The 24,640-nt window shown below is 52.7% G+C and overlaps 2 protein-coding genes across 7 annotated transcripts; one reads left to right on the forward strand and one right to left on the reverse strand.

Annotated features, from left to right (window-relative positions):
• On the forward strand, nt 1-9,344 carry LOC119514479 (spermatid-specific linker histone H1-like protein). Of its 3 annotated transcripts, none has more exons than XM_037810255.1 (3): nt 1-301; nt 902-1,050; nt 8,517-9,344. In XM_037810255.1, the coding sequence occupies exons 1-3, from the start codon at nt 290-292 to the stop codon at nt 9,277-9,279; spliced, it is 924 nt and encodes a 307-aa protein (XP_037666183.1). In that variant the 5' UTR covers nt 1-289; the 3' UTR covers nt 9,280-9,344. The 3 variants fall into 3 exon arrangements, 2 of the variants coding, with proteins under 2 accessions (XP_037666183.1, XP_037666184.1); XM_037810256.1 differs by having other exon boundaries at nt 1-218; XR_005212829.1 differs by lacking the exon at nt 1-301 and having other exon boundaries at nt 832-1,075; nt 8,517-8,652.
• SGCA (sarcoglycan alpha) lies at nt 4,998-18,156 on the reverse strand. Of its 4 annotated transcripts, none has more exons than XM_037810254.1 (10): nt 18,107-18,156; nt 13,152-13,271; nt 12,887-13,041; nt 12,583-12,655; nt 11,933-12,131; nt 11,355-11,517; nt 10,211-10,419; nt 9,955-9,981; nt 5,361-5,553; nt 4,998-5,135 (listed from the first exon to the last, which is right to left on the reverse strand). In XM_037810254.1, the coding sequence occupies exons 1-9, from the start codon at nt 18,141-18,143 to the stop codon at nt 5,373-5,375; spliced, it is 1,164 nt and encodes a 387-aa protein (XP_037666182.1). In that variant the 5' UTR covers nt 18,144-18,156; the 3' UTR covers nt 4,998-5,135; nt 5,361-5,372. The 4 variants fall into 4 exon arrangements, with proteins under 4 accessions (XP_037666182.1, XP_037666179.1, XP_037666180.1 ...); XM_037810251.1 differs by lacking the exon at nt 18,107-18,156 and adding an exon at nt 11,596-11,685 and having other exon boundaries at nt 12,887-13,042; nt 13,152-13,742; XM_037810252.1 differs by lacking the exon at nt 18,107-18,156 and having other exon boundaries at nt 12,887-13,042; nt 13,152-13,742.
• Nucleotides 18,157-24,640: the final 6,484 nt, after the last annotated feature.

The raw sequence follows: 24,640 nt of genomic DNA on the forward strand, positions 1-24,640 counted from the left end.
AGGGCCTGCTGTTCGCAGTGCTGCTGCACGGGACTCATCTTTGTCTTCTCTGTGAGCCGCGTTCCTGTGGCTGATTTTTCAGTCAAATTCAGATGGAAAATTCTAGAAAGTGAGAAGTCTTCTTATGGATCTTTGATATTTGCTCCTGTCTCAGAATCCTGGGTTGCTTTGTGACCTGAGACCATCTCCCTGACGAGATTTTCTATGATGGAAATATGGTGAATTTTCCCTCCTTTTCTTTTCAACTTCTTAACCCCTGGCTGCCCGGGAGCCTCCAAGACTTTCCCAGATGGAGGAGATGGTGAGGTTGAGGAAGGGGAGCGGCTGAGAGGGGCCTCCCTCCCATGGGGAAGGCTGGGGTTGGGGGAGCAGGCGTGCATGTTGTGTGTGAATGCACACGGAGCCAGTGCCCACGTGAAGAGGCCTGTGTGTGGCGTGTAAGTGTGAGTGGGGGGGCCCCACCAGTGGGCCCTGTGTGGGTTCCTTGGTGGGTGTGGGTGTGGACGAGAGTGTGTCTCACTCTCTGTGCACCCACCCACCCGTGAACAAGTGTGTCTGGTTTCCAAGGGGCTCACACGTGAGTGTGGCTGTGGTGGGGGTGGTGGGGGTCTATATAACAGGGGCAACTTCCCCCCACATATGGCAGCGAAAGAGACGGTGTGTGAACTGTGAGGACACAGGGCCCAGGCATTTGAGACAATTACGCCTGCAGCAAAAAAAAAAACAGGGCACAGGAGGAATCTACGTGAGTGAGTGTGGTGAATGCGGGCAGGGAGGGGTGTGGGGAAAAGTAGGAGAGGCCAGTGGGGGAGGGGAGCATGGTCCTGAGGTTCCAGGGCCAGAGGGAGCCTGGAGGTGATGAGGGGCTGTGCCTGTGGCCCCTCCCCTACACGTGTTCCAGAGGGTTCCCAAGTCCGGCTGTGAGCCTGACAACGGACCAGGAGACAAGACCCTGGGAGAAGGAAGCCCCTGCCCTTGGAAAAAGGCTGGCCCATGTCTAGCAGGATCATCGGACCCCTACCCACGCAGAGACTCAGCGCTTTGCAGAAGGTACATAAAGCAAGGGCCCAGAGAGGTGAGTTTGGTGCACCTGAGTGCTGGGGAGAGTGCAAGAAAAAGGGAGGAATTTGGGCTTAGGGGGTTGGGGTGCTGCCAACAGGGAGGGGGCCAAGGAGAGAAGAAGAGGAGGACAAGAACCAAGGTGGGGAACAAAGCACATCTGAAAATAAGGAGGGCACGTGGTCACGTTCAAGGTGAATTCACGGTTAGGGGCAAACCCGGCCGCCCTCCAAGCCCTGGGAAAGCGCTGGCGTCCCCAGCGGCCTGGCGTGAGCAGGAGTTCTGTAGAAGGCAAGGATGAGGCTGAGGTCTGGGTTTGAGCCCATCTGGGTGGAGATAAAGAAACAGCCCTGAAACAGTGCCGCCCAACACTATGCTATGCGAGCCACATGTGCGATTTTTCATTTTCTGGTAGCCACATTCAAAAAAAATAAAAAGAACCAGGTGGTATTAATTCTAAGAATATATTTTATTGAACTTCATATAGCCAAAAATATTATCGTGTCATCGGTACTGGAGAGCACAGCCGTGGGCGGCAGATCACGGTCACGGTCATGCAGATGAAGCCTCCACCCCCAATTCACAGGGGAGACTGGACTTTTCCGGGGGCGTGGAATGGAGATGGAGCCTGTTTTTTCTGGCTCGCAGGGCCGGAGAGACCCACTGGCCTCTGGCTTTGGCGTGACAATGCGAGACTCATGTGTGATAATGTCTCCACTCCTGGGAGCTACTACATGCTGGAGCTCACCTGACTCTCACTCATTTTCACCACAGTCCGAGGCAGCTCTCCTTATTATTATCTTATGAGTAGACAAACTGTCAGCTGGTCAAGCCAGCTGTCAGGATGCAGAGCTGTGATTCGAAACTGCTCCAGCTGACCCCGAACCCCAACACACTTGGGTATTTTGACCCCGAGAGTTCTCTGTGAAATGGTGTGTGTGTGTGTGTGTGTGTGTGTCTCCTTGCAGGAGGCATCACAATAAGGGAGATGGGGGCAGTGTCCATCTAGAGGGGCAGGCCCACTTTGCGTGGTACCCTGCTCTCCGGGTCAGTTGGGCCAATTGAGAGGTGGTGAGGAAACGTCTGGAGGGTCAGGCCACGCATGGGGGCTGTTTAGGGTGTAGGTGGGACTCACTCACTGGGCCTCGTGGGCAGTGTCCGGCTATAGGGCTGGAGGAGGTGAGGGTGGAGCAGAGGGTGACAGAGACCGAAGGTGGAGGAAGATGTCCTGCGGTCGGGAATGGGGGTAGGGGGCGGGTCGCTGCTGCTCCTGGTATTTGTCCAAGTTTGGGGGAGGGGAGGGTGCGGGACTGCTGGGTGGAACCTCACATGTCAGGGCAAGGAGTGGAGGGGACTGAATGTGTGTGTGTCCTCCCCGCGTCTGCCAGGGACGGCTGGGGCACGTGCAAGTGTGTACCTAGGCACGGCTGGCCCCGTGTGCTCTGCAGTCGTGCTGTGCTCCCGGCTCCGTCTCGGCCACTTCCTCCCAGGCCGGCAGCCAGGCTGCCACGTGCTCCTGGGAGCCAAGCAGGGAAGAAGGCGCTGCCAAGACCCCGAGGCAAAGCCGAGAAGCGGGAAGTGAGGAGCTGGCCTCTCACTCTCCCTTCCCCAGCCAGCAGAGGAAGAACCCAGAAGGGGCCCGAGGACTGCCTGGCCAAGGGGCACAAGCACAGGGACAGAGGACAAGGGCTCAGGAGGGCTGGGATTGAAGAGGAGCAGGCTGCTCAGAGGCTCCCATCTGTGTAGATTCGGGGCAACTCCTGGTTTGGGTCAGATGATGGGCCCCAGGAGAAAGAAGGAAAGAGCATATGAGAAGTCAGAGGCACCCTTTCGTCAGAGAAACCCGTTGGTTGGGGGTTAAGCATTCATTCAACAAACGTTTAGTGAGCACATATGCTGCACCTCACCAGCACTCTCTGGGTCTGGCTGAGGTCAGCTTGGCCTCAGTAAATGCTTGTGGAATTAATGTTTGACAAAGTAGTTAATCAGTTAATGGGCATGGGATGCCCAGCGGGGAGGGGGAGGTCCAGAAGACAGTGGTAGAAGCTTCAGCCTTGGCCTTGCTTACCCCATGCCCGGAGAGGAGGAGCAGCCTCCTACAGGACTCAGGGCAAAGCCGGACAGGACAGGTCCCTTCGTGCATTCGGTCAGGAGACCTTCCCTGAGGGCCTACTCTGTGCTGGCGCTGTGCCTCCTGGGGGCAGACAGAAATCCTGCCCACCGGGGGCTTATGTTCCAGGGCAGGAGGCAGCTTACACATCCGAGGGCAAGCAGCACTGGGGGGCAGACAGCCTGGGGGGGGGGGCAGCTCTGTGCACTGAGGGCATCAGGGAAGCCCCTTTGAGGAGATGTCATTTGGGCCAAGGCCAGGAGGATGCTATGGGAGGGTGAGGGGGAGCGGGATTTGTGTGGACATCAGGGCTCAGGGTTCCCAGCTGAGGGAGCTGCAGGGGCGAAGGCTGGGCCACAGGGTGTATTTGGCATGTTGTGGGAACCCCAAAAGCCACTGCACTGGAGCAGTGCAAGCAAGGAGAGAGTGGGGGTGAGGACAGAGAGGTGGGCTGGGACCCTGTGGACCCTGCCTGTGACAGGAAGGCACTGGAGAGTTGGGAGCAGGGGAGTGATGTACCCTGGTTTTCCTTGAGGAAGTGTGACCCCATCTGCCGTTGGAAACAAGACTGGAGGGGGCCAGGGAGGAGGCAGAGAGGCTGTTGCAGGGGCCAAGGGGTGAGGCCGTGGTGCCTGGGGAAGGTAGAGTGGAGGCTATGAGAAATGGATGGATTTGGGCATTCGAGGACATTTTGGGGCCCTCACAGGCCCCTCACCTGTACATTTCTGACCACCGGGACTCAGCAGGCAGAAAGAGCCCTTTGCAGGGGTCCTTGGCCAAGGAGGCACCACCCTGAGATGCCTTCACCATCCCCATCAGCCCCGAGGCTGAGCCCCTGTCTCCAGGTGGGGGAGAGCTGCCCCCTGCCTCCCCGCCTTGTCCCCTGGAGGGAAGGGGTGGCTGGAGGGTCATGCTCTGGGACAACGGGGGCCAGGCCTGGGGGCTGGTGCTCCAAGGACCACGAGGCCCAGGCTGACAGGTGCCTTTGCCAGGTTTGGATTCTCTTGGCAATTGCTACCTGGAGAAGGGCCAGGGCCGGGGCCATGTGTCCTTGCTCCTCTGCCGCCCCTCCTTTACCTGGGCCCCTCTTGAGCTCGTTCTCTGGTCCATCCTCAGCAGTGGTAAGATGTGACATTGGATGTGGCCTCAGGAGGAAAGCGCGCAGGAGCAGCACCAGCCCGCTGGGGTGGCCCAGGCTTCTTCCTGGTCTGCTGAGCTCTCCAGGGCTCCACGTGGGTTTGGGGACAAAGCCCACTGTCAGTCCTCAGCTCCACAAGGGCCCCAGGCTGGGCAGTGTCCTCTGTACCCAGGGCCTGGGGAACCCTACTGGGAGGGGGTTCCTGTACCCCAACCCTCTCTCTCTGCATCTCCCCATACCTAGACTGGCTTCCCTCCTGGCACATCTTCCTCCAGAGGCTTGATGGGTTCGTCAAACGACCTCTAACTCTCCTAGTAAAGCCTGGGTCCCCTGCTTCCAGAACCTCGACCCTCCAGCTGGCTCAGGGAGGCAGCCACGGTTCGCATCCAGGCTCTGCCACTTACTTGCTCTGTGTCCTTGGGCAGGTCACTCTCTCCCTAGGCCTCCGTGTCCTCGTCTGTCAAATGGGGATGATAACGCAGGTACCCCTTGCCATCAGTTTCAAGGGAGGATTAAGACCAGACAACTTGTAGCAGATCCTTTCCCTCTCTCCTCCAGAGAATTTGAGAAAACAGCAAAATGCCACAAGCTCAGAGGCAGGCTGGGAGTCCCAGAAGGCCGAAAGGGAAACAGAGGCAGTGGGGGCTGGGGAAGGGGCTGCTGAGAGGAAGGCACTGGCGGCAACGGACAAGCAGAGCAGCAGGGATTTATTTTGAGGGGCCTGACCCCAGGCCCCCTCACCTCTCCGCTCCCTCTTCTTGGCTTGTTGCCAGCCTGGGGGCTAGGTGGGCCAGGGGCTGGAGGCAGCAGGTGGGCCGAGGCTGTTCTCTGGGTGGGGAGAGAAGGGACAGTGAGGGGAGAGTCCACAGCCAGTTCTCCTGCCTCCCCCATCCTGACCGGAAGTTCTTGGCCCTGGGGTGGGGCACGGCTCCGGAACTGCCAGGCACCACCCCTCCACCACTGCCTAAGCGCCCCTCCCCTGCCTGCTGCCGTACCCCACCACCCGCCCCAGCCTGGTTCCCAGAGAGACTGGCACGGCCCAGCTGGACCCACCTAGCCGGGCCCTCAGTGCTGGTCCAGGATGAGGGGCACCTGGGCGCTGTCCCCGTGGGGAGGCCGCCGCTCGCCCGTGTGCACGTTGAACATGGGCAGGGTGGAGAGAGGCCGGGGCACCTCGCGGCTGGCTGCCATCTGCCGCAGCTCCTCCGTGTTCCCGCGGATGGTGCCGTGGTGGACCATCTGGATGCTGGGTGCAGGCAGGACCGGCAGGCTGTCAGCTCGGCCCGTGGCCCGGGAGCCACCCTGCAGCACCCCCCCACTTGGTGCGTGGGGGAGACTCAAACACACATGGGGGCAGGCGGCAGGGGCTGCAGGACATTCAGGCTCCAGGGGCAGACAGCTGCATTCAAAGCTGTGCACTTAATCACTCTGGGCCTCAGTTTCCTCCACTGTAAAATGTGGGATTGTAGTGGGGATTACGTGGGAAAATGCAGCCTCGGCATGTGGAGCGGTGCCAGCCTGTGCCAAGTGCTCCCAAGGTCCCCAGACCCGAGGGGACACCTGCGTGGATTCACTGCTCCAGGGCCCAGCATCTGCACTTGGGGTCTGATATCCTGAGCCCCTCTGGGCCCCCTCTACCACTCAGCTCCCTCCTCCACTCCTTCTCCAACTTCTCAACACCCAGCCCTCCTTCCCACCTCCCATCCCCGGTGAGTCTGGCAGAGCTACCTCCTCCTTCACCTTTTCTCACCTCTTAGCTTCTGCCCAGGCTCTTTCCTTGTCTGGGAACACCCTGTCCCATCTCCTGCCCAGCCATGACTAGCTCATCTTTTGGCTCCTCAGGCCTGTCCTCTGCTCCCTTTGAACCCTGACTCCTCCCATGCCCACTTAGCCTGTCCCCAGCATGCTCTTGCTGCCTTTGTTTCAGATCTGGGCTCCTTGAGGGCCGGGCCTGGGCACCACCCTCAATGAGCTGGAAATGCCAGCAGCACTGAGTGGTGTTACAGCCATGGCCATCAGGAAGTCCTTCCCGAAGTCTAGCTCCAGTGGCTCCTCAGAACACTCAGCCTTATTCTCATTTATATCCTCCTGGGCTGGCTGTCTGCTGTCCTTAGGCAAGCTTTAGTTCATTATAGAGGCAGGGCAGCATGGTAGTTAAGCATGAGGACTCGGTTTGGGTTTGAATTTGTGTTCAACTGCTTATTGGCTGTGTGACCTTAAGCAAACTACTTAACCTCTCTGTGCTTCAGTTTCCTCAACTGTAATAGAGTTGTTGTGGGAATTAAATTAGTTCATACAGGACAAGCCTTTATAACATCTCCTGGTCAGCATGTAGTGAGTGGTAACTATTATTCTGGGGTGTTAGTTGCTACTATAATCATCAGTATTATTTTATTAGAGCAAGCCTACCCAAAGAACTTGGCCTCCAGTGGTAAGATGCTTTCAAGCTCCTTTACACAAACTCACCTGCATTTGTAGACCCAGCCCAGAGATAATTCCCAGACTACCCAGTTGCTAGGTCAGTTCAGACAGAAGAACAGGAAATTTTCATTAAAAACAGTAAGAACTGGTTTCCTTGAAGGGGCTGGGGCCCCAGACAGGGCTGAAGTGACCCCACTTGCCACTTGGTTACTGATTAGGTGGGGAAAAGGAGCTGATCCCCACCCATGTCCGAGCTCAAATAGTGGACACAGACTCCCATGACAGCTTGAGAGGTTAGACTACAAGATGGACTTTCTAGCTCTGAATGGGCCACACTCATCTTGGGGGCAGTGGGATTGAGTCCTGGCTGGCTGGCGGGAGGAGGTGGAGTGACTATCTAAAGTTGGGGGCGGGTCAAGATGAGCTCTTGAGTCTGGAATTTGGCAAGCAGAGAATTTTCCGTTCTCAGGAAAGGGGAGGCTGAGGGGGAAGGGGAGTCAGAAGTGTGTGGAGCGGGCAGCCAGGAAGGTGACGCCCCCTGGTGGGGACAGGCCTCAGCTAAGTGCCCCACCCCCCACCCCCAGCCCCGCATCTGGGTCTCATTACTCTGGCAACACACACAGGTGGAAAAATGTTCTGGGGTGTTTTTGCTAGAACAGGAGAAGTAGAGAGCTGCGGAGGCCTCCTCTCATCTTTCCACATCAGCACTCGGGCAGACAAATGGGCCGGCACTCCTGCAGACATGCACACGCGCGCACACACACGTGCACATAGATACACGCACACACAGGCGTGGCTGCCGTCCCGCCAGGAGGCTTTCGGTCTCGCCCACCCTGCCGGAAGCCCACTGCCCCTCCCACCCTGCTGCTGGCTCACACGCCCGCAGGCAAGGGCTTTTGGGGCCTGGAGGACTTTTAACCTGTAAAATCTGATGTAGATGAGAAAAGGCAACAGAGTCCCAATTTGAAAAATGGCAGACACCAAACAAGGGAAAAAATTGGATTTTGTAGAAATAAATCAACACAAAACCCAAACATTCATGGTAAAATTGGTTATTGATTTAAAACTGCTGGAAGCAAATCTTCCTGACAACATCTGGATCTACAAAACTGACCCAGAAAAGCTCAATACTGGTCACGAGATAATATCATAATGGCAGAAGGTATAACCGATCAAATTTGGCACAGGCCAAAAAAAATAAAATAATAATAATAATAAAATCCTCCTTGTAAAATTTACATGGAAAATCACTGAACTCAATGGGGTAGAAATTCTATAAAATGAGAATGAAAGTAGAAAAAAACATGAAGCCTTTTAACTGTTGGATATAGAAAGTTGATCAAGGAATTAAATCAGAAAGTAAATCAAGGAATTACATTTCTGTAATTCCTCTGGAAAATATTTCTGTTCACTGTAAAAACTCAGAAAGGTTGGTACAATCATGATTTTCAACATGTTTGTATTTTTCATCCCATGGGGTCAAAAGCTCAGTGGGTTAAGATGGTGGAGACGAGCGGTGGGGTTAAGCTGGGGGCGCAGAACCCCCTGAAACCCACTCCCACACCAGCACACAAGGACGTGCACCCGCGTGTGTCCCCTGTGCTGGGGACACCACCAGAGCCCTCCTCCCCAGGGTGCCCTAGGGCCAGGTGCCCACACCATCTGGCATGTCCCAGTCCCTCCCCCACCCGGGAGGGAACAATGGGCCCCTGTGACCTGCACAGGATTCTGATGGCCTCACAATGTGCCCTGAGGTCACCGCAGAGATAACCATCCTGCCCCCTGTAGCACTGGCACAAATCTGCTGAGGCCAGCCGTGGGTGATCCCAGGGGAAGGCGTGGGCTAGAGCCCCACAAGGAAGCCTCTGAGGGAACCAAGGACCCGGGACGTGCCGCACCCACCCACCAAGGAGCAGACCTGTGGACACTTCTGGCCGCCACCCTGGAGGTCCTCAGTCCCAGCTCCCTTCACCCACCCCAGGAAGAGATGCAGAAAGAAACCTCGCTGCTTCCCCCCACCTCGCCCTTGGGCTCGAACACTGCCCTGGGTGCGGGCCAGCTGGCCAGTATGTCAGGGGTCCCCAGCAAGACAGAGGCTGGGCGCCATGCCTGTCCCAGGGCCCAGAAGAAGCCCAGTATGTCCAAGGTGATCCTGAGGACTGTGGAGGGCAAGGGGACTCGCAACTGCGTGTCGCTGGCCACCCTGAAGAAGGCGGTGGCCACCACTGGCTATGATATGGCCTGCAATGCCTGGCGCTTCAAGCGGGTGCTCAAGGGGCTGGTGGACAAGGGCATGCTCAAGCAGGTGTCCGGCAAGGGGGCCTCGGGCTCCTTCCGCATGGGCAAGAAGCACGCCTCCAAGCTCAAGGCCAAGAAACGACAGCAGCGACGGCGGCAGACCAGGAGACACCAACCCGGAAAGCGCCAGCTTGGGCAGCGTCAGCTTGGGCAGCGCCGACCCGGGCAGCAGAGGTTGCTAATGGGCTCCAAGCAGGGGCACAAGCGGCTAACCAAGGGCGTTCGCAGAGGGGCCAAATGCCGCTGCAATTAAAGAGGCCGGCTGGGCAAGCGGGCAGGGCCACCAGGCCCGCCACAGGCTCAGTGCAGTGCCAATAAAAGGAGCCTAAATTATTTCACACCTGTCTCCTGGAATCTTTGGGGTCCAGGGGAGGGGGAGTCGAAGAGGGTTGGGGGTGTAGGAGAGAAGGCCAAGGCCTTGGGTGCGGGGGCAAAGTGACACGGATTGGGGAAGGGCTGGAGGGATTGGAAGCCACCGCAGACATGAGCTAGTCCAACCGGCTCCTCGTCTGCAGGTGGAGAATTGGAGACCAGGATGGGCCACTGTGGGGGCAGAGCTGGGCCTGGAACCCAGGACTCTGATTCAGAGAGAAGTGTGGGGGCAGGAGGAGCCCCTTAAGTTTGCTTCTCAAACCCTTTCCCCCTGGGTGCAGCAGACCCCCCAAGCCTAGCCAGGCCCACTCCCTCGTTCCACATCACACTCTTCCACGGGGACCAGAAAACACAGAAAGCAAAGTGAGGCCAGGACAGGTCAGACCCGGAATCCAGCTGGCCCAGGGCTGGAGGCTCAGAGGTCAGAGGTGCCCCCCACCCCTGTCACCCCAGAACAATCTGGTTTGGCCTCTGTGCTGCTTGTGGAGGTTGGAGGTTCCAGCCCAATAGTCGAGGGGAGCCCCCACCCAGCCTTTCCCAGCTCTCCCCTACTCACTCAGAGGTAGCCAGGTCTCTCTTCAGCCTGTGGAAAAGCGAAGGGAGGGGGTGGTTAGCCCGGCTCTGGGCTCTGCCTCATCACGCCCCAGGGCCCCGGGTGTGCGTGGACGAGGCTCATTTGCGTGCCGACTTCCACAGTGCCCTCCTGGTGCCGAGGGCCGGGAACCAGAGCGACCTAGAAAGGAGCCCCGCACTCCCCGTGGGGTCTGGGTCTCCACCCGGTCCCGCAGAGCCCTTCCTTCCCCCTCACTCACCGTCCCTCCCGCCGGCAGCACATGACGTAGGCCAGCAGCAGGGCCAGCAGCAGGGCCACCAGCAGGGGCACCAGGAGGGTGACCAGCGCGTCGGTCAGGAAGTCACGGGCCGTGGCCTCGGTGGGAGGGCAGAAGAACGGGTCGTGCTCCAGGACCCCATCCCCTGGGGTGGGTGAGTCGTCTGCGGGCTCCAGCACCGACAGATCCACCTGCTCCGAGAGACCAGGGTTGACCCGGAGCAGCTGGCCAGACACATGGATTCCTGGGGGACAGGGCGTGCGTTCCGGGGCCACCCTACCCATCACCCCATCCAACCACAGGGTTTCCGCCTGCTTCCACCAGCTCATGGGACCTAGCTGGGCCAGCCCTGGTGCCAGAGCCAGGAGAGAGTTCTGAGAGAGGCAGGACAGGACAATGGTAGTGCACAACTCTAGAGTCAGACTGCCTGGCTCTGAATCCTGAAGCCCTTAGTTGGGTGCCTCAGTTTCCTCATCTGTAAAGTCAGAATGATATGAGCAGAACCTATGTGCCACCATAGGGTGGCTGCAAGGATGAAACATGTTGATTTTTCAGTGTCCAGCATGTAGCAGGTGCTCAAGGATGTCATCGATTATCAGCCCCTGAAAAGTCCCTTCCCTGCTCTGTTGGCCAATTCACAGGAGCAGAGCATGACAGCTGTTCCCAGCCAGGCAGTCAGGGGCTCTAGGAATTTAGGTACCTTGGGTTCAACATTCCAAAGAGCCGCGTCTTTGTTTTACACAAAATGGAGTTACCCACTCTTCATCACAGGTGGGTCTGCTAGGTGACAACTTCAAGGAAGCAGAGCTGTCCCACAGAGGTCCTTGGTCATCAAAGAGTTAACCGCCCTGCAGTGGGGCGGGGGTGGGGGGAGTGATTTTTGCTTTGGGGCTTGGTTGGTCTGGGAGCCCAGAAGGGTGAGACCCCGTCTGGATTATGGACTCTGTCGCCCTCTTGTGGGAGGAGATAGAATACCTGAGTGTGTGTGTATTTGCGTGCACCTGCATACACATGCGTGAACAAGACCAAGATCGAGAGCACACAGAGATAATCAGAGAAGGGGTGAAATTGTGATGTGATGGGGGCCGTGCCCCACCCCACCCCTGGCACCAGGGCCCCTCCTCACCAGGGACACATTACACCAGGCAACACGGAAGTGGGGTGCCAAGGTATCATAGCAGGACAGCAGTGGAGGCTGGCCCTGGGCACAGCGGGTCTGGCTGTCGGGAGATGCCACCATCTTCAGGCAGGTGGAGAAGGGCGAGGCAGAGCCCACCTTGATGTACACCCTGGGTCCAGACAGAAGCCACTGTCAGCAAAGTAACGAGCTCACCAGACACTGGAGATTTGCGGGTTCCAGGGCTCACCCTGAGATCTGGGGTTGTGGTGAGAGTGCACAGAGCCCTCCACTCTTCCAGGTGGCCTTATCTTCCCAGGAATGTCCCTTGATGGATCTCCTATGTCCTCGTGGGGACAGGAAGTGCAGAATTCAGGGTAACTAGGGTTTGGGCTAAGGAGGGTGAGCGGGAGAAGAGGGGGTGGCTGGAGGGGACTGGACAATGGCGTGAAGCTGGGAGGTACAGATGAGCGTGGTGAGGGTGTGTAAAGGCAGATAAGCCCCATCTGGTAATTAGGGAGACCCCCGTTCCATGCCCACCAACCAGATAAAAGGAAGCTGCCTCTTCCCCCAGACTACTCGCCTACCCTTCCTTGCGGCCCTCAATGGGAAGAGGGACGCGGCCCCCACGGTCCAAGGCAGAGGTGATGTTGAGCAGCTGGAGCTCTCCCGGCTCCCAGAGCCCCCCCAAGGCTGCGAGGAAGCGGTTGGCAGGTGTCGAGGGCAGCACCTCCTCCACGTCATGGCTTCGCACCAGGAACTCAGCCTGGTATGGCAGTCGGGGGCCTGGGAGGACCAGGTGGGTGCTCAGGCTGCACCCAGCCCCTGGCTCTGGCCCCAGCCCTGCACTGATCCTGCCCAAGCTCTCCCTGCATCGCCTCACACCCCTTCCTGCTCCTCTCCCTCCCCCTCCCCAACACCCCACACCTCACAGGCCCCAGGTGCCCTTCCCCAACACTGCAGCCTCAATGGCATGTCCAAGTTCATGCAGTCTGTCAGCCAAGGAGCCAGGAAGACAGTGCCAGGGTCCAGAATCCCAGCCCAGTGCTCGGTCCTTAAAAACTTTATAAATGGCATCTCCTCCCTGACTTCCACTTTCCAGAATGCCCTGCTCCCCACTACTCTCCAGTCCTCTCCCTTCCACAGCCCCCTTTAGCCTCCTCCCTTCCAGGGGAGATCCACCCCCCCCCCCCCCGCCTGGCATTGGTGGGGTCAGGGTGGGCGAGGCTGGTGGTACCTTCTGGGTCCCCGATCAACAGCACCAGCCTCTGCCGGGTGGTCTCGAAGCTGTCCCTATTGTAGGCTATGACCTGGAAGACGGGGGAAAGAGGGCTGGGAAGTGGGACTAAGGGGAGATCTGGGGAACAGCTGGGACCTGGCAGGGGTGACACCGCACCAAACTAGGGATGTGAAAATGATAGGTAAATGAACATGAACAAATGCCCCATCCTGGCACACAGGGCTGCAACCAGGAGGCTGCAGAGACCCACCCCATGATTTTCTTGGGGGGTGGACACAGCCCTCTGGGGTCCCTGTTGTACCTCAATGACCTGGTGCCCACGATCTTCTGGGGTTGCAGCTCCGTAAAGGAAGCCAGGCTGGTGGGGGCTGCGCTGGGTGTAGCGGAGCCACCGAGGCAGATCTGGGTATCCCTGGAGGTGGGCATGGTAGGTGATGCGGGCGGTGGGGGGGGGCGGCTGGTGGAAGGGAGGAGAGGGCAGTGGAGACACGGTCGGAGCCTCTGCCAGCCCCCGGTGAGGCTGCCTTGCCTCGGCACAGCCCTTAGCCGCTCCGGCCCCCTCTCACCAACATGCTCGGGCAGGCGCAGGAAGGTGGCGTGGTCCAAGGTGTGCACAAAAATGCGGCCCACGAGCGGGTGCAGGGTGGTCTGCGGGGCCTCCGTGCCCCCCGGCCCTGCCAGGAGACCTGAGGGGACCCCAGAACCCCCAAACACATGGACTGCTTCAGTCCTAGTCCAGGGGACAATATTCCCTTCCCCACAGAGTCCCTGGTGCCCCTAAGGGCCTGGGAAAAGTGCCTGGAAGGAGGGAGGCTCCACTGGCTCCCAGGAAAGGATGGGTGGGGGGCACAGCAGACCCTTGCTGTGCTACCACCCTAATCAGTGGCAAGAACCATATCTGAGACTCCTCATTTTAAGACCCCTCCCCAGGTTGGGGTCATGGTGGGCAGGGTCTCATGTTTGGCTAGGGGAGGTCTTTGTGCATGTGTGTGTGTGTGTGTTAGGGGCAGTTGGAAAAGAACCCCACCCTGAGAGTCTGGGAGGCTGGGCAGGGAAAGGGGGAAGAAGACTTCGGGTGGGGGGTGGCCATTCTGGGACCCCATACCCCTTGCTTGCCTCCCTTAATGCACAGGGAGTGGGGAGAACTTAAGATGGTGGCTAAGAGAGACGGGGAAAAAAAAACACCTCCATGAAAAATACTAGGTAAAAGCCAGAAAGTGACCCAGAACACCAGTTCCAGCAATGCACCAGCTGGACAAGGTCTGCTAAATCCACAGGAACCATGCACTTGGTGAAACTGGGAGTCTGCATTCTGAAATGAGTGAGTAAGCTGCTGAATGTCCGGCAGCCATGCTGTGGTGTGGGGAAACCGAGGGTTGTTGTTTGGAGGCAGACTATTTCTTTTCCAAAAAAAACCCAAAAGCGGCTGCAGATACGGCAGCAAGAACCGCACAGTGAAGCGCGACAGGAACGGGCTGTGCAAATGCCTCAATATCTGGCATGGAAGATAGCCTTTCAGGCACCCGCTGTTAATTGTCTCGGAGTGAGGAAGGCAGAAGTGAGTCAAAAAGGGGAAAAAACCACACCCCTTGCAGCCATCTTCCCGGCGGGCTGGGAATGCTCCTGCCTGGTGCCGGAGCCACAGCCCAGAGCCGCACCAAGAAACCCAGTGTGACAGGAAGTGTTTCCAGCAAAACACGTACACGCCACAAATCAGGCGTGGACAATTGCCTTTTGTGCACCCGCAGCTAATTGTCCCGGAGCTGGGAAGGCGGAGCTGTGCGAAAAGGGGGAAATCAACACACCCCATTCAGCCATCCTTTCAGCAGGCTGGAAATGCACCTACACGGCCCGGCAGCCCAGAACTTCCCTTGAGGGATGGCGCGCACTTGTGACGTAGCACAACCTTCCCTCAGCAGAGGCCCTAGAAGGGCATGGCTTGGAAGAGGGACCTACTCGGAAATCCCAGGGACCACATGCCAATACCAAAGACTTGTGGGTCAGCAGCAGAGACAATCTGAGGCAAGACTGAAATGATGTTTTAGACTCTTGCAACAGCCTTAAATCTCCAGGAACACCTGGGAGGTTTGATTGTTAAAGCTGCCCTCCCTCCCTAACTGCTCAGACACATGCCCCACATTCAGGGAGGACAGCACCAGCAATGCACCCAAATTTGGTGCACCAATTGGACCCCACAAGAATCAGACCCCACACACCACAAAGACAAAGTTGTGAAGAACTGACTTGAGGGGAATAGAAGACTTGTGGACACGATCTGCTGGTTAGTTAAAGTGTATGCCACCAAGCTGTAGATCTGACAAATTAGAGATTTGTCTTTGAATGATCCTACATATCCTAAAAGAACCCTATCAAGTAAAGCAAATCCAAGAGGCCAAAAACAACAGAAAATTTTAAAGCATATGATAAAACCAGATGATATGGATAACCCAAACCCAAACACCCAAATCAAAAGATCAGAGGAGACACAAAACTTGAAACAATTAATCAAAGAACTAAAGACAAACAGCGAGAGCATGGCACAGGATATAAAGGACGTGAAGAAGAGCCTAGAAGAGCATAAAGAAGAAATTGCAAGAGTAAATAAAAAAAATAGAAGATCTTAAGGAAATAAAAAGAACTGTTGACTAAATTAAAAAGATTCTGGATACTCATAGTACAAGACTAGTGGAAGATGAACAATGAATTGGTGACCTCGAGAGCCACAGAATGGAAAATGAAAGAACAAAAGAAAGAATGGGGAAAAAAATTGAAAAAATCGAAATGGACCTCAGGAATATGATAGATAAAATAAAATGTCCAAATACAAGACTCATTGGTGTTCCAGAAAGAGAAGAGAAGGGTAAAGGTCTAGAAAGTGTATTCAAAGAAATTGTGGGGGAAAACTTCCCAAACCTTCTACACGATATAAATACACAAAGCATAAATGCCCAGCGAACTCCAAATAGAAAAAATCCAAATAAACCCACTCCAAGACATATTCTGATCAGACTGTTAAATACTGAAGAGAAGGAACAAGTTCTGAAAGCAGCAAGAGAAAAGCAATTCACCACATACAAAGGAAACAACATAAGACTAACTAGTGGCTACTCAGTGGCTACCATGGAGGCGAGAAGGCAGTGGCATGACATATTTAAAATTCTGAGAGAGAAAAATTTCCAACCAAGAATACTTTATCCAGCAAAACTCTCCTTCAAATTTGAGGGAGAGCTTAAATTTTTCACAGACAAACAAATGCTGACAGATTTTGATAATAAAATTCCTGCCCTACTTCAGATACTAAAGGGAGCCCCACTGACAGAGAAACAAAGAAAGGAGAGAGAGATATGGAGAAAGGTTCAGTACTAAAGAGATTCAGTATTTGTTGATTAAAGGACATTAGGAGAAAGAGAGAAAAAATATATCTGACAAACATAAACCAAAGGATAAGATGGCTGATTCAAGAAATGTCTTCACAGTAATAACATTTAATGTAAATGGATTAAACTCCCCAATTAAAAGATATGGATTGACAGAATGGATCAAAGAATATGAACCATCAATATGTTGCACACAAGAGACTCATCTTAGACACAGGGACACAAAGAAATTGAAAGTGAAAGAATGGAAAAAAACATTTCATGCAAGCTACAGCCAAAAGAAAGCAGGAGTAGCAATATTAATCTCAGATAAAATAGACTTTAAATGCAAGGATGTTATAAGAGACAAAGAAGGCCACTACATACTAATAAAGGGGGCAATTCAACAAGAAGAGATAAAATCATAAATGTTTATACACCCAATCATGATGCCACAAAATACATGAGAAAAACACTGGCAAAACTAAAGGATGCAATGGCTGTTTCCACAATAATTGTGGGAGACTTCAACACATCACTCTCTCCTATAGATAGATCAACCAGACAGAAGACCAATAAGGAAACTGAAAACCTAAACAATCTGATAAATGAATTGGGTTTAACAGACATATATAGAACATCACATCCCAAATCACCAGGATACACATTCTTCTCTAGTGCTCACGGAACTTTCTCCAGAATAGACCATGTGCTGGGACATAAAACAAGCCTCAATAAATTTAAAAAACACTGAAATTATTCAAAGCACATTCTCTGACCACAATGGAATACAATTAGAAGTCAATAACCATCAGAGACTTAGAAAATTCACAAACACCTGGAGGTTAAACAACACACTCCTAAAAAAATGGTTTATAATGTAGAATGTAGGGGAACTAGTGATAGAGAACAATTAATGAAGGGGGAACGATAACCCAGTAAGAACAGATAAGCTATCGTGGGTAAATTTAACATTCTGGGAATGCCCAGGAATGACTATGGTTTGTTAATTTCTGATGGGTATGGTAGGAACAAGTTCACAGAAATGTTGCTATATTAGGTTATTTTCTTGGGGTAGAGTAGGAACATGTTGGAAGTAAAGTAGTTATTTTACGCTAGTTGTCTTTTTCTTACTCCCTTATTATGGTTTGTTTGAAATCTTTTTTATTGTGTATCTTTCTTTAAAAAATTTTTTTTTGGATATAGTTAATTTAAAAAAAAGAGTTAATGACAATGCAAAATATGATATTGGAGTGGATCTAAGAATGGAGGAGAAAAGCTCAAAGGGGGCATAAGGAAAAATTGGAATATAGAATTTAAGCTTTATATCCATATTAAATTTTCTTGAATTAACTGCAATTAAGTTAATGACATAAGTGAATATCCTTGTTCATAGGAAATGTACATGGAAGTGTTATGAGTTCAAGGAGTATGATATATGCAACCTGCTCTCAAATGTTCAGAAGATGATAAGTGGGTAGATAGATAATTGATAGAAAGATGATAATAGATATAGTTGAAAGAAAGGGGGGGGGGAGGGAGGGAGGGAGGGAGGAAGGAAGGAAGGAGGGAAGGAAAGAGAAAGAAAGGTACTCCAAAGGTAGCAAAATGTCAAATTGGTAGATACGGATATCTGGGGGGGGTTGGAGTTCTCTGTAGGGGGTTTGTATTGTATTTGCCACTGTCCTATATGTTTGAAATTATTTCAAAATAAAAATTAAAAAAAAAAAATGCACAAGGAGGAACAGGACCTACTCCAGAGGCCGATGGAAGTTGAGCAAAGGGGGTCCTAAGCCCTGGAGAGGACCCAGGACCTGCTCCAGCCGGCCCCCACCCTCCCTCCCAGGGCCAAATTTAGCCTGGGCCCAGACAGAAGTGGCAGCGGCACAGCCAGTCCATTAAAGAGCCCCTGACCCTCCGTGCCTGCATTGTCAGGCCTGCCCCTGCTCTAAGACACCCCCAACCCTCCAAGCTCCCAGCCCCTGCATTCCAGATGTCCCCTGAGGGACCCCCACTGGCCACAGCATTCACACCCCAAAGCCCCTCCAGCCTCCATCTCATCGACCCCAGCCTCTTCCCGGAGGACCCTCTATACTTTCATCTCACCGCTCCTCAATCCCACCCTCTCATCCTGGGCCTGTTCTCCGAAGAGCGCCCCAACTTGCCCACAAGGAGAGGAATCCAGACCAGCCCCGCTGCCATGGCTCCTCCAGCCTGACCGGCCCCTGTGAGTGACAGGGACAGGAGCAGCGGGGAGGGGGGAGGGAGGAAGCCGGAGGGGGAGGCGTCCCGAACAGCTGGGTCCTGGCTTGGGCTGCCTGGGCGCTCCCTCCAGGCCTCCCCCTCCAAACCCCAATGCTTCCACTGCCCCTGAGTGCCCCAGTTTGCTGGCTTCCAAGGCCCTCCCTGGCCCTGGCCATCCAGACATGGATCCCCTCCTCCACACACCTCCCAACCCCGCACACCACCGCTGCCCCCCCACTCCTGCCTGGCCACACCCTGCTGCCCCCAGCCCCATATGTTCCTCAACCCTCCACACCTTTGCACAAGCTATTTCCTCTGCCCTCACCCAGCCAGCAAACTTCCACACACCTTTCAAGGCTCAGCACAGGTATCCCCGCCTTCATGAGCCTCTCTGACTTCCCTCCTCCCCCCAGGTATAGCTGGGGGCCCCCTGAGCCCCTGTGCACCTCACTATCGGCCCCAACCACACAGCACTGTGGGCTGGGACAGGTGTTCTGAGCTCCTCGGAGACGAGGACCTCATCTTCTCTGTCTCCCTAACCTGGCACGGAGAGCGTGTAGGGGGCTGGGTGGCAGCTTCCTTAACAGCACACAGGGTGCTCTTATCCACAGACAAAGCACCCCCAAGCGTGTACCCCAGGACTGGGCAGAGAGAGATCCCCCTGGACAGAAACAGCCAGGTGGGGCCAGAGAAATGGAGGAGGCATTCTCTCCAGCTCAAAAGCCCCCAGGCTAGTGCTGAGCACACAGGCTCGGAGGCCTGGATCCATATCCCAGCTTCACCACCTACAGGGAGAATCACACCTTGAGCAAATCACTCAAACTCTTTAGGCCTCTGTTTCTACACCTGTGAATGGCCAAATAGTGTTCGCCTCTTGGGATCATTGTCAGGAATCAATAATGAATCCAGCACATATTTATTGTACACCAGCTCTGTGCCAGAATGGAGGTTGTAGCCACAAGCAAATCCCTGCCCCCGTGGAGCTCATCTCCTGGTGGGTCATGACAGCTAACCCCTGCCTGCTACCGTGCTGAAGGTTTTCCATATATTTGCATATATGTACATATGCGTTCATTCCATCCCCACCACAGTTCCGTGAGGTGGGCATTACCACTATCCCCACTTTGCATATGAGAAAACTGAGGCAGTGGGTAGTGTGTGAGTTCCCCAAGGCCGCACTGCAGATGGTTGGATGCATGGAAAACCCTTAGCACAGTGCCTGGCTCAATAAATGACAGCTGTTGATGTACTTGCTGGCTGGACACCACTTCCCTTTCCTGCATCTGGTCCGGGGAAGCAGGGACCTATGGATGCCAAGGTTCCAAAATTCTGCAAGAGGGCTGCAAGAGGAAGGGCATTGCCCACCTCATCCCTACATCCAATGCCCCAGGCAAGGACAGCTGGGACCTGCCCTAGGTCAGGCCCGAAGGGGCGATTGGTGGCAGGTTACTTAGTCCTTGACCCTTCCTGTCTTCCCACCTGACCGTCCCACCCATCCCTAGAGAGCCACCAAATTCCAGAGTCAGCGTCCACTCAGCCTCTTAGGCAGGGCAGCATCTGGCCTGGAGTCACCTTGGCATCCCTGTGCCTTGTCAGAGATGGAGGGCATGAGGAAGGAAGGTTCGGGGCAGGGGGGGCAGAGGGAGAGTCTGAGGGCTCTGAGGGGGCCAGCAGAGGTGCCAGAGTTTGGGCAGCTGCCCAGGCCTCAGCCCCTCCGCGGCTCCATGTGACTCGCCTCCCTCCCCCATGTGGCCTCCCCTGCTATTTTTGGAGCTGCCCCTCACACCCTCAGCTGTCCTAAGGTGGCATGCCCACACCCAGTGCCACCAGGCCTACAGAGGCAAGCCTTTCTTACTGGAAAAACTGCAGCTACTTGCCCCCCCCCCCCCCCCCAATCGTTTCCTGGCTTCAGAGAAGCCAGGGGCTGCCCTGGGAACCAGTTTGAACCCCCCGGGAAGTCTTCCCAAATCCCTAGGCCCACAAGAGGACCTCTCCACCTCAGAGCCCACTGGGTTGCAACCTGCTGCTGCATTTAACCTCAGCACCTTTGGCGGTTGGGGCCCAGGGCGGGGGAGGGTCACAGGGTCTTTTAACCCCACCTTTTAAAAATACTTTTATTTTGGAAATTTTAAAATTAGACAAAAGTATATGAAATAATATAATGAGCCCCCATATATCCATCACCCAGCTCCTACAGTTATCAACTCATGGCCAGTTTGGGTTTACCTAGACCCCTCCCAAACTTTCCTTCCCATTTAATTTCATCTGTCAATATTTTGGTGTATATCTCTAAAAGATAATGACTCTTTTTTTTTTACCACAATCACAATTACACCTAATCATATTATTATACCTAAAAACTGGTGATCCCTTAGCATCAGCTCTCCAGTTTTCAAACTTCAATTGACTCATAAATGTCAGAATTTGCTTTACAATGCATTTATATGACTCAGGATCCAAATAAGATGTGCATGTTGCAACTGATTGCTATGTGTTTTTTAATTTATAGAACCCCCTCCTCCCATCTCTCTTTTTCCTGAAGAAACTAGGTCATTTATTCTGTAGTTTCCCACAGTCTGGACTTTGCTGATTGCATCTCCATGGTGCTCTTTAACACGTTCCTCAGACCTTAGTAGTTCCTGTAAATTGTTATTTCCTGTAAATTGTAGTTGAATCTAGAGGCCTGATCAGGTTTAGGTTTGATTTTCTTTGGAAAGACCATTTAATAGGTGCTGGCATTACTTCTTCTACCAAGAGGCACATCATGCCTTTCTGTGGTGTTAGCCATTGATGGTTAGTACCTCATACATTGGTTCATCATGGTTTGCAAAATGGTGATCAAATTCCATCTGTTAGATGGAATAATTCTAGACAGACTTCCTTTCACCATTTGGTTACAGTTCATAAAGGAAAGAGGATAAATGTTGATTCTTTTCCTTTATTTACCAGTTTTGAAATAACAAGTTGGTTCCCTGGTATCCTCCAAACTGTGGCCAATTAACTTCTTTGTTATTGGTATTATTATGAAACTTATGGTTTTAAACATACTTCATTGTTTCAACCCATTGCAGTTAGTGTCCCTCCTGGGCTCAGGCTGTCCCATCTGTGGGAGCTGTTTGGCTCTCCGTTTAGCCCTCGCTGTTGGAGCATCCGCCTGGGGGAACTGGAGTGGTCAAGAGTCTGGCTCTCTCAGCCGTGTCTCTGCAAGCCCAGCCTGAGCGCCCCTTGTGCCTGCCTCAGCTACGGGATCCCAGCTGGCTCTCCTTCCCTGCTTCATTTCATCGGCATCTGTGTCCCCAGTTCTCTGGCCCATCTTTGCCGGTCAGTGCCTCAGTTTAATCCCTCTGGTTCTTTGTCTCTGTCTCTATCTCAATAAATGATTGATGAATGAATAAATGAATGAATGCACCTCCCCAACTCTCTCTTTCCACTTCAGTCTCTATGAACCTGTGTCCCTAAGACTCGTGACCTCTGAGGGTCGCAGTTTCTTCACCTGCATCTAAAACGAGGGATAACAGGTTGTCATGAGGGACAAAGGAAAGGAATCTTCGTCACTGCGATTTGATTCTCGCCTCTGCCTCCCAGACTCCACCCACATCTTTCTCCCCTTTCTCTTCGCCGCCCCAAGCGCAACAACAAAGGATGTGCTTCTGACAGCTGGCCACGAGAGGGCGCCTTGGCTTGCTCCGGGCAGACCTGCGCCTGCGCAATATTGGAGCGGGAGGGGCGGGCGGTGGGGGCAGCGAGCGCCCCGCCCACGGCTGTGGTTGCGCGTCACAGTTGCGTGCCGTGCGCGGCGGTCAGGAGGGACCCGCAGGCCGCGACCCCCGTTGCGTCCCCTATTGGATTCAGGGGACTTTCTTCCAAACGATTAGCGCGAGGAGAGCCCTCCTGGAGGCAGGGGACTAGACCTAATGACCTCTTTAACCACCCTCCCCACCCAACCCGCTCATCTCTATCCACCTCCGGACTTCCAAGGACATTTTCATATGTCCTCAGCCTCCTCTCCCAGCTGCGACATATTGGGGCACCCTCCTGAGGACCTAAGTGTACCAGACTCTTTTCCCTCGCCTTTTTTTTATTGGTGGACTTCAGCCCTCAAAGGATTCCTCGGGCCTCGTGACCGCTCGCTGGAAGCCATCAATACTTAGTCCCAGAATGCGAGACACCATTCTTGGCCAAACTTTTTAGTCTGCAGAGGGAGAGACAGAGAATGGGGGGACTGTCTGAGGTCCCCAGCGCAGTGCTCTGCAAAGCTAGACTTCTGGATGTGGAGACTCCCTCTCTGTAAAGTGGGGGTGGTAAGAATCAAATGAGATAATGGACGTGAAGTGCTTTGTAAACTGTAAAGCTCTGTAGGAGGTAAGGAGTCTTTTATTTATTTATAAAAGGACAGTACAAGGCAAATGGCCGCCCTGAGCCAGCCCATTGGCTCAGCCTGAGAGCTGGGAGAGGTCAGATTTAGGAGCCACCACCCAGTGGTAGGAGGATTAAGAAAATAAAAGACAAAATCTGTTGCCAGTATATGCAGATGATATGATTATTTAGAGAGGAATTCCAAAAGATTCTACAGGCATAATATGTTTTTAAATTCAGTTTTATTGAGATATATCTACATACCATACAATCACCAACAGTGTACAATCAACTGTTCACAGTACCGTCATATAGTTGTGCATTCATCACCAGTCAATTTTTGAACATTTTCCTTCTCCAAAAAAGAAATGAATAAAAATAAGAATAAAAATAAAAGTAAAAAAGAACACCCAAAGCATTCCATCCCCCCATCCCATCCTATTTTTCATTTAATTTTTGTCCTGTTTTTCTACTCATCTGTCCATACACTGTAAAAAGGGAGTGGGAGCCACAAAGTTTTTACAATCACACAGTCATACCGTCTACAGGCATATTACAAAAATTATTAAGAGCTCAGCAAAGTTGCTGGAAAAAGATCAACATCCAAATACAAATACAAAATTCAGTGTTTCCTTCCACTAGCAATCATTTATTAGAAATTGTAATTCTAATTATTTTAGAATAATCATTCACAATAAACTCAAAATTGTACAGAACCCAGAAGAAACATGCAAAAAATGTTTCAAGATATTTATGAAGAAAAACATTATTGTAGGCTATATGGAATGAATAGAGAGATGTATTAAGTTTCAGGATGAGAAACCTCAGTATCACAAAGACAATTGCATATTAAACAATTCAATACAAGTCCAATAAATATCCCAGCAGGGTTTTTCACGGAGCCAGGCAAACTAATTCTAAAATTCCCTTGGAAGAGCAAAGAGCTGAGAAGGGACTAGACAATTCTGAAAAAGAATAAGGAGGGGAAACTGCCCCTACAAGATACCAAGACTTATTTGAAGACAATGGTAATTAAAACATTGTGGTATTGGTGCTGGGCTAGACAAAGAGATCAATAGAATAAAGTGCCCAGAAACAGATCCGGGCATATGTGGGAATTTGATTTATGATGGCAGTGGCATGGCAACTCAGTAAGAGAGAACAGACTATTCAATAAGCAGTGTTGTGACAATTGGCCTTTTTATGAAAAAACTTCACACCATCCATCCACAAATAATAATTCCAGATGGATTAAAGACCTAAAAGTGAAACAAAAAACTTTAAGATAATTAGAAGAAAATGTAGGAGACCGCATGGTAGGAAAACATTTCTTAGACAAGAGACACAACTCATAAAAATGGATCGATTTTACTACATTTTTTTAAAGCCTTCTGCTGTGTAAATGACATCATAAACAAAGTTAAAAGACAAGTCACAGTCTGGGAGGCAATGTTGACAGCACATAAAATGGATAAAGGGCTAGTATCCAAAATATATAAAGATTTCCTACAAATCAAGAAGAAAAGGACAGATCTTTTGAGTGCTGCCCCAAGTGGCATTCTGTCCCTTCTTCCTCACTAACAGAACCCTGATTTTATTCAGGGTCTGGGATTTGGGGCAGACTGCACCTTCCTCAGCCCCCTTAGGTGAATTGTGATTGGTCTAAATATAGCATGATAAGAAAAAGCATGTTCTTGATCTTAATCTATTCCTGTGGGTGTGAACCCATTGTAAATAAGACCTTTTGGAGATGTTATTTTTAGTTAAGTTGTGGCCAACAGAATCAGAATGAGTCTTAATCCTATTACTGGAGGCCTTATAAAGACAAAGCCATGAGGAGGAGCCAAAAGCCAGCAGGAACCCAGAAGAGAAAGGAGAGGGCATCGCCATGTGGCAGAGAAGCCATGGAACCCCAAGGATTGCCAGCCCTCCAGAATGCCCCGACCCCAGAAAGAAGCAATCCTTCCAGGCTCCAAAATCGTGAGACAGTAAGTTCCCATTATTGAAGCCAACCCACTGTATGGTATTTGTCATAGCAGCCTGGAAACTAAGACAGCATGTATGTAGTTTTGGTCAGTGAGACCAAAGGGAGAGCTGCT

This window comes from Choloepus didactylus, chromosome 18 (genome assembly GCF_015220235.1).
Source record: "Choloepus didactylus isolate mChoDid1 chromosome 18, mChoDid1.pri, whole genome shotgun sequence".
NCBI classification, from domain to species: Eukaryota; Metazoa; Chordata; class Mammalia; order Pilosa; family Megalonychidae; genus Choloepus; species Choloepus didactylus.

Bases quoted from the DNA above. Each gene is read 5' to 3' on its own strand.
- LOC119514479 (XM_037810255.1), top strand. The intron at 1,051-8,516 runs GTACATAAAGCA...TGCCCCCTGTAG, and splicing joins GACTCAGCGCTTTGCAGAAG to CACTGGCACAAATCTGCTGA.
- SGCA (XM_037810251.1), bottom strand. From the start codon at position 13,301: ATGTGTTTGGGGGTTCTGGGGTCCCCTCAGGTCTCCTGGCAGGGCCGG. The intron at 11,518-11,595 runs GTGAGCCCTGGA...GTCTGGACCCAG, and splicing joins CCACAACCCCAGATCTCAGG to GGTGTACATCAAGGTGGGCT. The intron at 5,554-9,954 runs GTGAGTAGGGGA...GCCTGCACCCAG, and splicing joins AGAGACCTGGCTACCTCTGA to CATCCAGATGGTCCACCACG.